Here is a 16,998-nt window from a genome sequence, read left to right as displayed (position 1 = left end):
TTCTCATAAGGAGTATGCAACCTGGATCCCTCGCACGCGCAGTTTACAGTGGGGTCTGTGCTCCTATGAGAATCTAATGCCACCGCTGATCTGACAGGAGGCGGAGCTTATGCAGTGATGCAAACTTTGGGGAGCATCTGTAAATACAGATGAAGCTTCACTCACCCATCCGCCGCTGCTAACCTCCTGCCGTGTGGCCTGGTTCCTGTTAGGCCACGGACTGGTACCAGTCCACGGCTCCGGGAGTTGGAGACCACAGCTTTATATAACATATCAGCTTATAGCATCCCAGAACTCACTCACATAGAGTTCTTTTTTTCCATATCGTCAACAGCTCAACAAGACCCCCGTCACCTCTGATTTTCTGTTTTTCCCTCATAATCTGTGTGGCCTCCTTCAAGACCATGTCAGGATATTCTGAGAGCCTGGACCACCTGAGCCTGAGAACCAGAAGGCACTGAGCATCAGCTTATCAAAATCCTGGCTAAGTAGTTCCAATTTCTATAATAGCCTCATTTGTTTGCGCTCAATAAAATCACACCACTTAAAGAAAGGACTCAGATGTGAGTGACATATGCTTCCCTTGGTAATGCACAGAATTTAGAAACAAAGTGGAAGCCAAAACCTTTCCTATGTCACATTCTTCTGAGTTTATTACTGCTTTGAAAAATGAATCAGAATTGAATCTTTCCCAGTTTCTACTCTTCTGGTCTCTATTAGAAAGGGCAGCCAAACTGTCACAGAAACCATCTGGGATGGGGACAGGGAAGGAGAGGGAGCCGTGTGGCTCTCTTCTGGGGAAGAGCAGGCATAGGGAGTGGGCTCATGCTGCCAGAGGGAGCCAGCAGTGACGCTGACAGTTCATTGTCATTCGTTCTCAGCATAAGCACCAGTAGCAAGGGCCACTTTAGGAGGCTTCAAGACAGAGAGAATGATGCCAAGGGAGGCACAGAGAAGCTTCGGGGGTGACTAAACATCCACACTGTTGTATGGTTGAACATTTGTACATCTATCTCCTCTAGCAGAGCATAAAGTTCTCTATGGCAGAGGTTATGTCCTAAACACCACTGCTGTCCCAGCATCCTGCAAGGGACTTGGCACAGGATAGGTGCTCCTGGAACATTTGCTGAAAACAGGAATCAGTAAATAGGGTCCCAGCCCCACCAGATTCCACAAGCTACTTCTAGCTTCTCAAACATACTCAGGCACATGCACTTGATTTCAAGGGCAAAGTTGTTATCTATTTTTAATAAAGAAGCGGCTTGAGTGAACCTCATTTCTGTTTCCTTACTCTCATACTGTTTTCTGTTTGCTTGAGCAAGAATCTGGACTAATTCCAGGCTTCACTTCATTTTAGAAATAGCTGAAATCTAATCAGGGCTGTATATGCTTCATCTTTGTCTCTGTCCCTGTGCCTCCCTTCTTCTCTCATCCCTCTTTCTCTGCCTACCCTCTCCCTCCTGCTTCTTCTCCTCCCTGCCTCCACCTCCTCCCTGCCTCTTTCCACCCAGCCCTGCCACTCTCTTTCTATCTCAGTTGATATACAAATCCCAGACATATAGATAAGACACATTAAACTGAATAGCTCATTTTAAAAAACTGTTTCAAGTTAAGATTGTAATGCTTAGTGTGCGAGAAGGAAAGCTGTCCTTATAATTTTAGGATTTTTTTTGTTTTATTGTACCCTAAAAATTAAACTCTGTAAATGCGACTTAATTTTACTTTCCCACTTTTTCCTTGATAAATAATAAATGCTTGTGTGTATATGTGTATTTAAGAGAAATGTTTTTTGTTGAAGGAGAGTTGCAGACTTCTTTTAAAGGCTGTACCTAATTACATTTATAAACATATCGCTTTTGGCGTTACTCTAAGCAGACCAATAAGTTGCCTGCAAAAGGTAAAAAATAAAATAAAACTACCTTGCTCAAAAACAAATTTGTTATAGATACACCTGAACACTGATTTTGTATATGCAAGATATCATTGGTCAGTCATCTGATTTTAGATAGAAGGTTTTTCCTGTGTTCTTGTTCCCTAGAAAGAATGTAATTCAGGAGCAAGAGTGACTTGGAATTGGACTTTTATAAATGTATGTAAAAATTCCCTTTGCTGTGGAGATTGGAATTATAGGTTTGTGTCAGATGAACTGCCAGTAGGGTCACTTATTCTAGAAAAGTCTCCTAAACAATAATTCTTACTATTACTCCCCTTTAGGATCAGAGAATATAACTTTTTAAACTTCCTTTTAGTACTGATATAAGGTAAAAAATATCCCAATACTAATTCTCTGTTGTCATTAATATACATTGTCTGGTAACATATTTTTTAAAAAACAGACCAAGAAACTACTATTTTAAGTATGGAGAAAAACTACATTCATTATCCAGCTATATAAGGAAGTTAAATGCTACAGGGCTAATGCAGGCAATGACAGAAAACTAATAATAAAGATGTTTCTATTTTAAATTTAAGAACAAGAGAAAATAAATACTGTGTGAGAGAAAAAAAATGACAATAATTGGACAGGTCATATACATGGAGGGATAATAGCATTTAGCATTCTCTTGCTTCTCAAACTAGCCAATCATCGATCTTCTAGGTTAATGGAGAGTGCAGCGTGGGGGTGCACTATGGTTAATACACGTTCAAGAATACCAGAGAAGATAAAGGACTGCTCTACTTTCTCATCTCCTGAGATGCATGAGCATGTGTTGTAGTTAAGGGTCACAGCACCGCAGCCTCAAACACGCTCTTCCTTGCATAAGAAAGCAACTCGAGTGGAGAAACAACCCCTAATGAGACACCATAGGCGTTACAGTCAGGCAGTTCTACCGCTGAATTCTATATCCACCCTTTATTAGCTGTGTGATCCAGAGAAAGTTAGTTAATCTCTAAGCCTCAATTTCTTCATCTGTCAAATGAGCATAACAGTACCTACTTAACATAGTTGTGAGGATTAAATCAAATGAGTAATGTAAGCAGAACAGCATGAAACCTGGCTCTCAATAAAAATTAGTACCATCACCATCATCAGTATCACCACCACCACCACCATCATCACTACCACCACCACAAATGTCACCACCACTGCCACTACCTCCTTCACCACCACCACAAATGTCACCACTACCACCACCAATACCACCTCACTACCACAACCATCACCACCACCACAAATGTCACAACCACCACCGCCACCACCACAAATGTCACCACCACCACCACCACCACTTCTACCATCAGCACCACCACCGCCACCATCATCACCGCCACCACCATCACCACCACCACTACCACTACCACCTCCTCCACCACCACCACACATGTCGCCACCACCACCAACAATATCATCATCACTACCACAACCATTGCCACCACCACAACCATACCACCATCACCACTACCACCTCCACCATCACCACCCATCACCTCCACCACCCTATCATCTTCATTTTACATATGAAAAAAACTGACTCAGAACTTAAGTAACTTGCTCAAAGGCACAAAGCTAGTGGGGGACAGAGTTAGAGCCCAAACATGGGTGTGGAATCCAAGTTAAGGGATCCTCCTAAGTCTATCTTCATCTCAGGAAGGCTAGCATGGAAAAATGGGGTGGCCTTGGCTTCAAGGGTCACCACAAAGCTTCAGAATACCTAAAACTCCAGATTTGTCATGCCTAAGCACAAAAAACAAAACTGAAAGCAGAAAACTATATCTGGAAAATATCCTAGGCTATTTTTATTAATATTTGAATCGCCAGTTATGCTGAAATCTCCCTGCTTGCCCCATTACCATGAGCACCATCCTGAAAGGCAAGAGATCCAAGTTCTGCTTTTGGCTCTGTTTTTGCCCCTTGCCTCCAAATCTTCAACTGTCACCAAAGAACACAATGCCTATTCCCACATCTGACCCTGTGGAGACACTGTAAGAAGGAAAGAAAATGTCATCTAGAGCACCGAGTCCTCAGGAGAAAGGCAGGAAATAAAAGGAATTGTTTATTTAGCCTGGCTCTATAGTGAGACAGCTGTATAGGCCTGTGAAAAGAAAGGGCCCTGGCTGGCTCAACCTTTGGCAAACACATGAGAATTACATAGGTGGGGTGAAAGGCCAGGAGAGGAAGCAATGGAGGAGATTTCCTATAATTCTACCCATATCGTTGACTGCTTGCTTTCCTTCCCAGGACCTCTGGACTCCCCACGAGCAGGGTGGACATGGCAAGGCACTGTGGGAAGCTAGCAGCTGAAGTCCTGCCTGCCCTCTCAGCACCTTCTAGCCCCCACATCCCCAGCCGGCTTTCCCAAGGCAGTCATAAGGATTATCTCTGGTGCCACTGACCCACCTTCTGCTGCCTTCTCATCCTTCCCTGCCACCTGGCCCAGAGCCACTTTGACTCCACTGTTGCAAGGCTAATACTTAGGAGTTGTACCACCTCAAAGAATGAAGCTCCATGATCAGATTCCAGTAGCCATGACAGCACATGATGAAGATATTTTGCAGGAAAACCTCTACACTTCCCATGATATTACAATATTGCCCATAGGCAATTTTCCACACCTTAGCTAACCCAAGAACAGCAAAATAACAATAATCCTACTATAGGTGCTATGCCCTCAAGGTTGCTTCTTTCAAAGGAATTACATATAATTAAATCTCCTTCCCTGAGTTACTGGTATCCTTAGGAAATAAAAGCAAAGAAAATCTCTTCCCACTTCACAATTTAGTGTAAAATTTGCTCAGATTTTACAAGATGATGGCAGAGCAGTAAACCTGAGAAAATGAGGTAACAAAATGGGTTGATAATTGCTCAAGTGATTACAGGATTACAGGAAATCAAACCATTTCTAGAGATCTAAGGATTAACTCACAAAGAGCAAAATAAAATGCTAACAACATTTTACTGAAGATCTAAATTTTCTTTAGAAACTGCAAGAAGCAATGTGGTACAGAAGGACAAGCACATAAGCTTTTAAGTCAAATAGACAAGAGTTCAAATCTTAGATCCATAATTCACAAGCATTTTGAAGAAATTATTTAATTTCTCTGAGTTTAAGTTTTTTCATCTGCAATGCCACTTACTTCATTGGGTTGTTACAACATTAAATATATAAAAAGCATTTGAGAAAGTTCTTGGAATATATTATGTTGTCTAATAGCAATGGTCTTCTAAATTTTGTTTCTATACAATCCACCACAAAAGGGTTCCAAAAACAATAATTCTTTAAGGGACACACTCGGATTGATTTAGACAGCCTCATAATGATATAAAATCCCATGAAACGAAATGAACTTTCACTTTGTCTTTCATTAATTTTGATAATGATCCTGTCTATTTATTGAAATTACCCATTCTCTGAGGTTTATCAAGCTATGACTCCATCTTAAAATGCACAACCCATTTTTCTTTCCAATTATGCCTTCTGTCCTCCAAAAGCAAATGCAAATATTTTGTCCAAAATTAAGGCTTCCCCTACAGTTTACACAATGTCTTTATAACAATGTTTGTACTTATCAGAATATGCACCATCTCATTATCTCCCATTTTAGAGTATAAGGAGTATATTTCTTCTATTTTCTTCATAATTATTAGCCCAGTGCTGGGCACAAATCAGTAGCTTATTAAGTACATGCTGATTAATTGATATATAATTTCTCCTCTACCCCTAAACTAGTGAAGCAATCAGCCTCCTATGTAGTGGCTTTGAATGATGACTAAGAAAAAAGTCCATAATTTAAACACTTCAGTGATTCTAAACTATTTCCATTTGCTAAGAAAAAATTCCTTTACATAAAGATATAACCTCAAACTTTAATTAGCACTGGAAAAATGCAACTACAACTGCAAATATGGCAATCTGGTTGACATGGTAAATAACCTTTCTGCACATAATCAATTTAGGGTTCTGGCAGTACTGAATTAAAACTCCTAAATGTTTTTGGCTCTTTCCCTGTCTTATTTTTATGATCATTATGCATTCAGAAAACATATGCATTTATAAAAACATCTTGTAGTTATAATTTAGGTTTGCAGATGATACTACATGTGATTTGGCTCTAAAAAGAGATAAATATTCTGGTCTGAAAAGATAATCCACTAAAGCACAAATCCATTAAAACATTAAAGTTATTCCATACAAATATCTTACATTATTAGCACATTACCTAGGAAAATTTTATGTCAATATAAAATATCTTGTATCCATCATTTTAATAGTCTAAATGTAGCACATAGAATTCTTCTGCTATAAAGTTAATCTTGAAACATGTTGGATTCAAGAATAGTACATGCTAACAGCCTTTCTTGTCTCGCCATATATTCTCTAGTATTTTTCATTTCTGATTTCCCCATATAATTATTTTTCTTATCATTTTAAGTTTTCTTTATATCTTTGTTTCACTTTTTTAACATCTGGCTGTCTTCTTGTATTACATATTGTGTTCTGCTCTCAAAATTGAATTGCCATCTCCTATAGCTAGGTCTTTATTCCTTGGAATTCTGTACAGCAAGAAAAGAACACGGGTAATATAAATAGGAAAATCAAAATATTTATTTTCCCTGGAATATAATAATAATCCCGTAGAACCTATATAATACTGAAATTTTATTGCCTCTAGTACTTTTGCCAAAAAGAAGAAAATGTGATATAAATATTGTCAGAGAGCTGAGATGGTTTCCACATCATATTTCCTAGACTTGATGAAGTTAAAACTATACTTGAAAATGTCAGAGTTGTTAAAACAAAATTAATTTTGGATAGACTCATCATTTAATATATTATGCTGTGACTAGGAAATCCTGGTAATCTGATTTTCTAAGTAATATATCATGAAAATTTTCCAACTTACATATTTTGTTTTTTGAACTCTACATTTTAAATATACAATAGTAAATGCTAATGATCTTTTGAAATGTCTTCCAAAAATGATATTATTACTGTGGTATAACTAATTAAATTTGATTTGTAGCTACATTAGTTAATTAATCTTAACATTTTCCAGAACAGTTAAGCTAATGTTAGACCTTGGAAGACCGAACAATATTTTGTAATAATTATTACCACTAAACTAGCACCATTAAAGAACAATCATTAACAGCACTTCAAATTTGTAGATATCACCTACCAAACCACAAATCAAATCAGCATATTCTTCATTCATTTTTTATTAGCTATTAACATTAGACAATTCCCTGTTGAAAGTCAAGATTACTTGGCCTGGGTTTAGTATTTGTCATTGATTGAGCTTATACAAAAACATCTGCTTGTTAATTATATCTATTTAATAGGCTTTTGCTTTGTAATTTTAAAATGTTTTGCTGAGAATATGTTTTATTAGAGATTATAAGCACCATTTATCACTTATCAACATTTTTTCTCAAATACATTTTGATCTTAGAAAAGGTCAAGTTGAAATAATTCAACTCATTTATGTAAGAATATGAATGAACAGGTACAGATATTCCCATATTATAAATTTAAATTACTTCTTCTACGCTAAAAATAAGATCTATACTAAAAGTAAGATTTGTGTCTTCTATACTAAAAATAAATGACTTCTTTCATACTAAAAATAGATTCCAAAATCTATCTTGTTTTTGGAATCAAAGAATCAATAAAGCTATACTATCTCTTAGTCTCCATCCCTGATCTGATTGGACTCTATTTCTACCTTGGTTAATGGCTCCTTAAAATTAGATAACTTTTAACTCCAGGCTTTTCCAGGAATCTCTTTATGATGTTCTGGAAACAATTATAAATTCTGGCTTTGTGTACAGCATTAAACAAACAAAAAAATATTTTTCAAAGTATTTAATAAAGTTTAATGGTGTCAACACCATTTGTGCATTGTAGGTTTTGAAGAAAGTCACCTCTCAAGATTTGCTATGTAATTCGATGAGATACAAATTCATTCTTAAAGATAAGTTAGGTTGAGACTACATAATCCAACTCCATTGCATGATGACAAACTTTCTTTTACTTGGATCTGACTGGATGGGTGTGGCACTGGAGATAATCACACACACACAAAAAAATCCCATAAAAAAAGTAATGATTTCTAAACTGGTAAACAGGCCAGCATAACTCTTGTATCTTCCATAATATATTTTTCTAGAAACACTGTCTTTGAATCCTTGGTGCTTAAGGGGGTAAGTACCAGTCACATAAACAATTCATGCAATCAATAGAGACCTACTAAGTATCTATAAAGCTTGTCTATAGAGTCAAGATGAAATTATTGTAAATAATAGAGCCCAGATGTATTCCATCTTTTATGCATCAAAAAAAAATTAAAATTCTAGAAAGAAGAAAAATGTAGGGCTGTAATTTCCTTCCACTTATAAATAAAATGCTTTACCGTTTCTAAAATTTCACATTTCAACCTAACCAATAAAACACTGTAAGAGTTTTATAAAACAAGGAACTGGTGACTGATCTAGAATACTCCCAAGGATATATATACAGAGATGGCACTAATTCTTAACAATCTTCACCAGTTCCACCAATTCTTACAAGAAATCTAGATTTCTAAAAATGGAGTTTGGCAATATTCCTTCTTTCGCAAGAGTAAAATCAATTTAATTGCATAGGATGAATGTTTTAAATGGAGCTTGGCAGAATAAATTATTCCATCAAATCACTGTCAATCTTTTCTTTAAATCATTTTTCTTCTTCTTCTACATTGTGCCACCCGAAGGAAGGTTATTTATCTGAGATTTAGTAAAAGTCCTGGACAGCAGAGTAGATAGGAAAAGCTACTTTTCAAATAAACAAGTACAGAGTGATTATTCTTAAGAGAAAGCAAGACAAAATTTTCAAGAGAAAACATCCTTTGTCAAACAAACAAAACAATACACCGATTTAAGGTGCTTTAAGGGCTACCCTTGTGAGTTCTATTAATAACATGAAATACACCTTTAATAACATGCAGTACACTTTTACATGGATTACAAGTGCTGCCTAGTACAGGAGGGTTACATAACTAAAAGGATTATTAAATATAATGGGAAAGAATTTTTAGCAAAGAAATAAAGTTTATGTGTGCTAACCTGGGCAAGATGACATTCAACACATGACCTTTGGAAAAATTCTTTCTTGGGTATGAAGGATATTAATTTGCTACTATATCACTATCTTTCAGTGAAATAAATGTCCCAAGAAAACACATCTCAGTAAGTGGAACATTAACAACATGAGAACCAACATAAAATCTATATTAACCAAAACATTATCCCCCCAACACACACATCACAAGATGGATATTATAATCTCTGTTTTGCTTGTTTTCATTGTGATACTGTACTCAGTAACTGTCTATCTGTATAATACAATGTCAAAGAGATGTAAAGACATGGGAAGGCTCTTCTTAGGAAAATCTGTTCTCTGTGCCCATTCCCACCTTTTTGGTTTGTTTCCCTACACTTTCATTTAAAAAAAAAATTATATGCTCCCTACACTTTCAGTAGGAGAAATTTCATACTTAGCATACATTTGCCATTTGACATATCACCTGCCATTAGCACAAGACCTAACCATTTTCAGAACTGACTGTATTTAATACTTTTTCCCTGAAATTTCTAAATCACCAATGCTTCAACCAACATAATCATTCATTTCGATGTCCTTTGTTGCACTACAGATATTATAAATAGTTTCCTCTCTTCCTTCCTTCCTTCCAGTTTAGACATTGCTCATTTAGTCAAATTTTCTGGTTTGCTTTTGGGGAGTTGAATGCAAAGCCCTTTCCTAGGCCAGGAAGGAGGAACAGCTCTCTAAATAACAATTTTCAGTGGAAAAATCACTGCACAACTGGGTACTTCATGTTACAACATAGGCACAGTTGTAACCAATAGGAAGAGTAAATTGTTCCTCCTTCTTATTTCTGACCTGCTCCCTGACAAGTAGGACGCTTGGACAGAATCTTATTTCTCTCTCCATCACTATGTAAGTAAGGTAAAAGGGTTTGTTTAATCATGTAAAGTAAAACCAGAATGGAACCACAAAAGAGTTGTATAGTTTTTCTCATGTTAGCATAAAACCGAAGAAGCGGGGTTGGTCATTAAGTCATAATTAAGCATTAGTATTTAAGCAGAAACCTTAACTTATATTGCCACAAAACACAATGTCAGATAAAACCCACAAAAATATTTTCAGCCAGCTCTGGTAGTCAGGAAATTCTTTTCAGAGGTGTTTCCTTTTTGGGCTTTCCCAATTTATACTCAGCAGTGAACTTAGAGACCTATTGTGATGTTTTACACATTCCTTTTCTGTGTATGTATCACGTGATTCAAAATAGAATACAAATTTTTCAACCCATCTCAATGAAGTGATCTGATAAATTGTATCACAAGATTCATTTCATCATGGTTCACAATGTACTTAAAATATGAAAAGATACAAAAGTAAAAATAAAATCTTGATGTCAAATGAAGATCTCTGTGTGTAGAGCATATTGATAAGTGGCACCCAAGTGAGGACTGGTATTTGGAAAGTTGTTTTGTATAATAACAACTTCATTCATTGTACGTCATTTAGTTTAAAAAATGATGCACACACCCTTGCATTCTTAAACACACTCAACCACACATACGCACACACATACACACACACATACATACACACACATATATATACGCAAAGAACTTACACAATTTCATCGTTCTGGAATTCGAGCTCTCCACAGGTGTCCTCAAAGTCCTCCCCTCCACCTCTGGCAGTCCCTTCAACGGTTTTATAGGGAACGATAACATTTCCTCGAGCTCCAGATGTTCTCAACACTTTCACCTCCATGATGCCAATGCTCTCACTCACGTGAGTCACAGGTTCCTCAAAAGTAAAGATGCCTGCATGGTCATCATCAAAAATAGTTACAGTGGCAGTGGAGGGAGAGCCAAGGCAAGCAAGGGCAGAAACGTGATTGGCTTCCAGTATGCCATCTTCTGAAGCTTCAGAAGACACTTTGACATTGCTGAGATGCACAAGGAAATTCTCATCCTCCTCAAAGATATCATCATCAATAATGCCAACTCTGATTTCTTTCTGGGTCTCGCCAGGCTTAAAGACCACAGTTCCTTCGGTAAATTCATAATCAGACCCAGCATTGGCAGTACCATCCTCTGTTCTAAAGTCAACGAACACAGTGTTGGTCAAATCACCACCTCTGCGGATAATGGTCAGGGCCACTGTACCACAGTTCTCCAGACACTGATATGTCCCTTGTTCAAAGAAGATCTTACTAACAGGGTCATTTTCAGCCACTTCCGTGTTGACCTCGTGCATGCTAACGGCCTTCCTGGCTTGGTCAGCTGCGTGCCTCTTTAAAATGTTGCCAGCTCCAGTCATCAGGCGAGTAGCTTGAATTCGGTAAAACGCTCTACTTTTCTGCTGCTGACTTAGGACTTGGTAGTTTGCTAATTCTATTAATTGCTCAATTTCTTTCTCTGGATGCTTCTGCTTAAGTTCCTTCAGAATTCTAGCCATTTCTCGCCTAGCTTCTTCATCATCCTGGTCCCTCTCATCCACTTCCAGAACCAGAGCGCCATCTAAGAAGTTGTCAACGTGAGAATTGACCACTTTCCCATCCATTTCAATTTCAGTCTTGGAAGATGGCCTGTCTCCTTCATGTTCAATAATCATTCCCCTCTGCTTGCCAGCACGATACCTCTTGTAGACATACTTGTAAAAGAGAAGCCTCCTATCTGCCACCCAAGCGAACACAACACAGATGGGAAAGAAGAAGAAAGTAAGCAAACCTTCCCAGACTTCCACAACGCCAGGAGAGATCACAGACAGAATAATGTAAAGCCAGGTGTAGGCGAAGATGCTCCAGGCTGCCGTCACAAAGAACACGCGCAAGTGCTTGATCTTCCTTGTCTCGCCATCCGGAACCACGTAAACACAAAGTGCGATAATGATGAACATATTGAAAGCAGCACTTCCCACGATGGTGCTAGGACCAAGGTCTCCTGCAGTGAAGTTGTGGCCACACACTTCAATTACTGAAAGGAGAATCTCAGGAGCAGAAGAGCCCAGTGCCATCAAGGTCAGGTTAGACACTGTTTCATTCCAGATCCTCACAGTTGTCTTGGTGGTCTCTCCATTGGGTTTCTTTATGGTTATTTCTTTTTCTTGAGATGTGATGACTTCTATAGAAGACATGAACCGATCAGCTATGATAGAGACTCCAAGAAACATGTAGACCATGGCCACAAAATACACAGTAGCTCTAGCAATTTTGTCCCCAAAAGAAGGGTCTTGGGGCTCCCAAATGGGCAAAATCACCCCTTTCTTACAGTAATATGAGCCAGTACATTCACCTGTGGTTTCATTTCCTTCTCCTTCATTTTCTGTCTCAGCACTTACATGGTCCACATGGGAAAACAAGAGCGCCACAATGACTAACAGACGAAATCCCATTGAAAAGGTGGGTGAGAGACTTAATCGCAGCATGTTGTGCATGAGATTTCCAGCTGTCACAACCTACTGGTAAAAATAAGATGGGGGTGGAGGGTGGAAAAAAAAAATCACACTATTAGAGCTACATCCAAAGCATGATTAATTACTTATTTTTATTAATTTTACCAAGAACTTGTTTATATTTGACCATTACAAATGTATTCTAAAACTTCACTAGTAATTAAGCAATCCTTTGTAATACAAGTTTACAACTCAATTTCTCTGTGAATTTTCTATGTGTAGTCCCCATTCACTGAGCAAGATACACAATTGACTTATTAGAAATGGAAAGTTCAATTATAGCCTTGCCTTATTAAATACACATTTATGCATGCTAATAGCCAAAAAGAAAAAGAAACCAAAACTTTTGAAGCATTAAATAATTTCCTCCTTATTGCTAAAGCAGATTTCCTCTTAAATTTTAGTTAATACAACATCTTCCAGAAACTGTTTCTTTGCCAAAAGCACCTTATTAACATTGATGCTTTGAAATTCAGTCTCTGAAAAAATCCCACCAACATAAGGCCTGATGATTATCTTAAATTCTGGAGTACACTGTATTTCATGAAATCATGTCCTGTTCCACATTCACTTGGAAACAGAGAACTCTTCAAGCTTGCCTGCAATCAAAGCTCAATGGTATTTGTTCTAGAGGGGGAAAAATTCTGCTGTCGTGCAATATTTCCACACATTAAGTACAGTTTTTAAAGCATGTTTTGATGAGAGCACATTTCCTCCTAATTTTCAGCCAGCCCAGGTCCCCTGATACATTAGCAGCTGGGCATCTGGTTCTTCAAGCACAGCTCTTCACATCTGTGCACAGAGCCTGCTTTAGAACCTGCAGGACATTCACACCGGAAAGGGAGATAACCAGGCCTGGGCCTCATCGTAGGTAAGAGCCTGGCAGGCTGTGAAATCAGCGTCACCAGCCTTAAAATGTTCCTACTCAGTGTCGATGTCGTACTTTCCGTGGTCATTCTAAAACACATACTAGTTCTGTAGTGAGTTCAAGTGACCAAAAACTGCAGGGCCAATAATTCCATCTAAATTAGCTCATGTGGCATAACAACAGTGACCACAAAGTATACACATGATGGCAGATCGCAGGCCATCAGGGATACGGCAACAGAGTCACTGAGCAGCACAAGCAAAGCAGTGGGCTGAGCTGCTGCAGCCCTCCCCACCAGCTCAAGCAAAACTGAGCTCAGACCTTACATCCCCTCTGCCTCCAGAAGCTGCGATGGGGGTGGGGGAACTGAAATAGAGGAAGATCTACTCCAAGTCAGGGTACCTCTCATCTGGAAGGCCTTGCAAGAGGGACCAGTTATGACATCAGATAACACAGCAATAAGAAGAGGTCCTCAGTCAGAACACAGCCTGATGGCCTGGAAAAAGTTCAAAGAGGAGCTGGATTAGAGGCTTTCACAGCTTCAGGCTGGCTGATAGCCACCCCACGTTCGCCTACACTCTCTGGCTCGTGTTTGCTGCTGGTGGTCTATGCTGAAAACTACACCAGGGCCTAGGAGAACCCCCATGCCTAGCATATACTGGCAGACCCTCAGAGATCCCACCACAGCCTAAAGCTGTTTTTAGCTCATTACTATTGAGAGATAAGCTTCTTTGACATTTTTCCCATATCAAAGAAGACCAGTAGAGAGTTAACAGTAGTAGAGAATTTACTCTCAATCTAAGTAAAAGACTGAACATAGAAGAAGCACATTTTCAAATATGCAGAAGTTCATATTCAGGATGTCTGCTTGTTCAGACATTGCAGAGCTTCGGTGAGTTGTGGAATTTCTGCTTAAAGCAAGGTGAGATTCAACTGGGCTGCAAGAACAGAGGAAGATCTAGTTCCAACTCCCTTACTCATCCAGTTATTCCACAGATATTTATGCATGCTTAATATGCATTTTAGAGTGACTTGCTAGCCTCTCTTCTGGGTCCTGAGAATTCGCCAGTGAACAAAACAAAGTCTCTGTTCTCACTGAGTTTATATTCTAAAAGGGAGGAAACAAATAAATATAAATGTCAGATGGTAAAAAGTGCTATGGTGTGTGGAGGGGAGCAAGCTAAGGAGAAGTGGGAGTGTGTGTGTTTGCGTGCCTGTGTGTACAGTGTGTTCACACCCATGGTATGCATGCTTTTATATTGGATGGTTAGAGAAGGCCTCTCTGGTAAGGTAACATTTAAACACAGTCCTCAAGAAAACAAGGGGTCAAGTCTCATGGATATCTGCAGGAAGAGAATTCCAAGCAAGTGCAAAAGTCCTCATGGGAACTATGCTCAGCATAGCCCCAAACCGAGGACAAACCAATGTGGGAAGGGACCAGGCACGGGGTGGGGGGCTGGGGGATGGGCAAGACTCTGATTGGGGGCACTGAGGGCACCGCACAGCAGTGGCCTTGAAGGCGAAGGAGATGGGCATCACGGAAATGGTCTAATCAGAGTGCGAGGTGATCTGATTTGCCTTTTAGAAAGATCTCTCTGCTGGTTCAGACTGTAGGGGCAAGAGTGGAAACGAGGAGACCAGCTTTTTACCTACTATAATAAAATTTGATTTGTAAGTGATCCCAGTGCCTGGCAGGTATAAAAATGGTACAGTAGAGCTCTAACATTTAAAAAGGAGAAAGAGGCATTCATAGTGATCCTCTTGGAACATTAACTTAAAATGTCTTGGGAACCCACAAGGATTAGAAAGGTTAAATATTTGTAATAAATAGTAGCACTGAACAGAGATAGTAAACACTGTCTCCAAGACTGATATAATTAACCACTCCCTTCAAATTACTGCCAAATATCATCATTTCATTCTGCACATTTCAGCCAAAATGAAATTCCTAAAGTGCAGATCTGACACTCTGACTTCCCTTAAAACTCTTTATTGGGTGCCTATTGCCCTGAGGACAGAGCCCAAATCACTCAACAGACTATTGAAGACTTTGTATGATCTGGTCTCTGAGCTCCAAAATATGGGAGCTCTTTCCATTCCCTGAACAAGACAATATTTTCTCACCTCCTGGCCTTTGCAAATTGTGTTTTCTGTATTCAAAACTATTTTTTTTTTTCCTTCTTAGAAGCAAGTTTCAAAATCACACAACAGCAAATTATAGTCAATTGCCTGAGAAAATAATAACACTAGATTCCATTTGTAAACATTGCGATAGACACTGTGTTAAATTCTTTATATGTATCAATTACTTCTAATATTTGTTAATGTAATAACCAGAATTGCTGTGTTACACAATTTCTAGTGTTATTATTTACACTCTAGTCTATGTGAACAGTACCCTGTGGAGTTGTGCAATGCACAGTGCCCTAACAATAATCCTGTATAGTAGACACAATTAGCCCATTTCGGAGGTAGGATAATTGAGACTTAGGTTAAGTACTTGTTGAAAGTCATACAGATAGTACTAAGATTCAAACTCTGGTCTGTTTCCAATACTGATATAATAAATCACTTCATTGTATCATCCCTAGTGTATGAAGTAATAGTGTATGAAGTAATCTTTGAGAACTACTGGGCTTGGGCTTGGACTAGCCTATTGGAAAGTCTCTTGGCTTCTATGCAGGGTTACCAGGGCCTGGGTCAGCAAAAGTCTTGTGGAAAGTGTCCAGTGGCCTGGCTTATAACTCACAGATTAGAGACTCAAACAGACAAGCATCGATAACTGTGGTACAACACGTGGGCTGGCATGTTCTTAGAGACAGCTGTCCTTTTCCCTCTCTGGTCTTTTAGCAATTGCCTGGCAACTGTTTCCTGCAGGCACTGTCACGGCAATCTCCTAGGTCAGCCAAGAAAAAGCCCTGCCCTTTATCCCTTCCCTAAGCCACATCTCACAACGTGTTCTTAGCCAAAAGAGTACCAGCTGTATAAAGGTGGATGGATCAGTAAAATTTTCCATCATTGCTGTCAGAGAAAAAGGAGAGGGTCCGACGTTAACTAAAAGCATCACAATTATATTGAAAAGATGGCATCCTTATAAGGTGTGAAATCAGTGGACACAAAACACTGATATGGTTTATTGGCCGAGAATCAACTGGAAAGAATGCTCTGGACTTCAGTCTCTTTTTTTTCTTAATTATTAAATTAATACCAACTCCAAATGCTCATGAAGACGTGGGATAAGTACTATCTAAGTGTGAGTCCTTCATCCTTCTGTCTCCTTTCTTTCGGGGTCTTTCCTCTATCATCAGACTTGAAAAGTTCTATTAATACTTAACCCTCCCAGTCTGCCCCTAAAGATATATTTCCATTAAACTTAAGCAGGCAGGTAAGAAGAGAAGGTACAGATATGTTGGTTTGCTGCCTGGCTTTCTTATATTCCGCCTTGATCTGTTGATACAAGGGATAGGCTGGTTTTTATGGTGGATTCAGATCAACTCTTTGTCTGTGGCCAGTGCTCGCTTAGGAATATCCAGGACATCACCCAAATGAGACTGCAGCATAGTGTTAAGAATATTCGAATTATCTTCTGCTGTTTATTTTAAAATGAAACAAACACGTACAGATTCATCACATACAGATTACAGACCTGAACGGCACTGA

At 38.8% G+C, this 16,998-nt stretch overlaps 1 protein-coding gene across 1 annotated transcript in view; it reads right to left on the bottom strand.

Moving 5' to 3' along the window:
- Positions 1–13,798, bottom strand: part of SLC8A1 (solute carrier family 8 (sodium/calcium exchanger), member 1) — a 333,481-nt gene extending 319,683 nt beyond the window's left edge. Inside the window, exons 1-2 of the mRNA XM_012653809.1 lie at positions 13,741–13,798; positions 10,642–12,476 (exon numbers count right to left, since the gene is read on the bottom strand). Of these exons, the coding sequence (XP_012509263.1) occupies positions 10,642–12,452 (1,811 nt within the window). The 5' untranslated portion in view covers positions 12,453–12,476; positions 13,741–13,798. The remainder of the gene's footprint in view (positions 1–10,641; positions 12,477–13,740) is intronic.
- Between the last annotated feature and the right edge of the window lie 3,200 nt (positions 13,799–16,998).

The sequence above is a fragment of the Propithecus coquereli genome, unplaced genomic scaffold (genome assembly GCF_000956105.1).
Source record: "Propithecus coquereli isolate 6110/MARCELLA unplaced genomic scaffold, Pcoq_1.0 Scaffold43, whole genome shotgun sequence".
NCBI lineage: Eukaryota > Metazoa > Chordata > Mammalia > Primates > Indriidae > Propithecus > Propithecus coquereli.
Note: the sequence above shows the minus strand (reverse complement) of the source record. Positions and strands in the feature narration are given on the sequence as shown.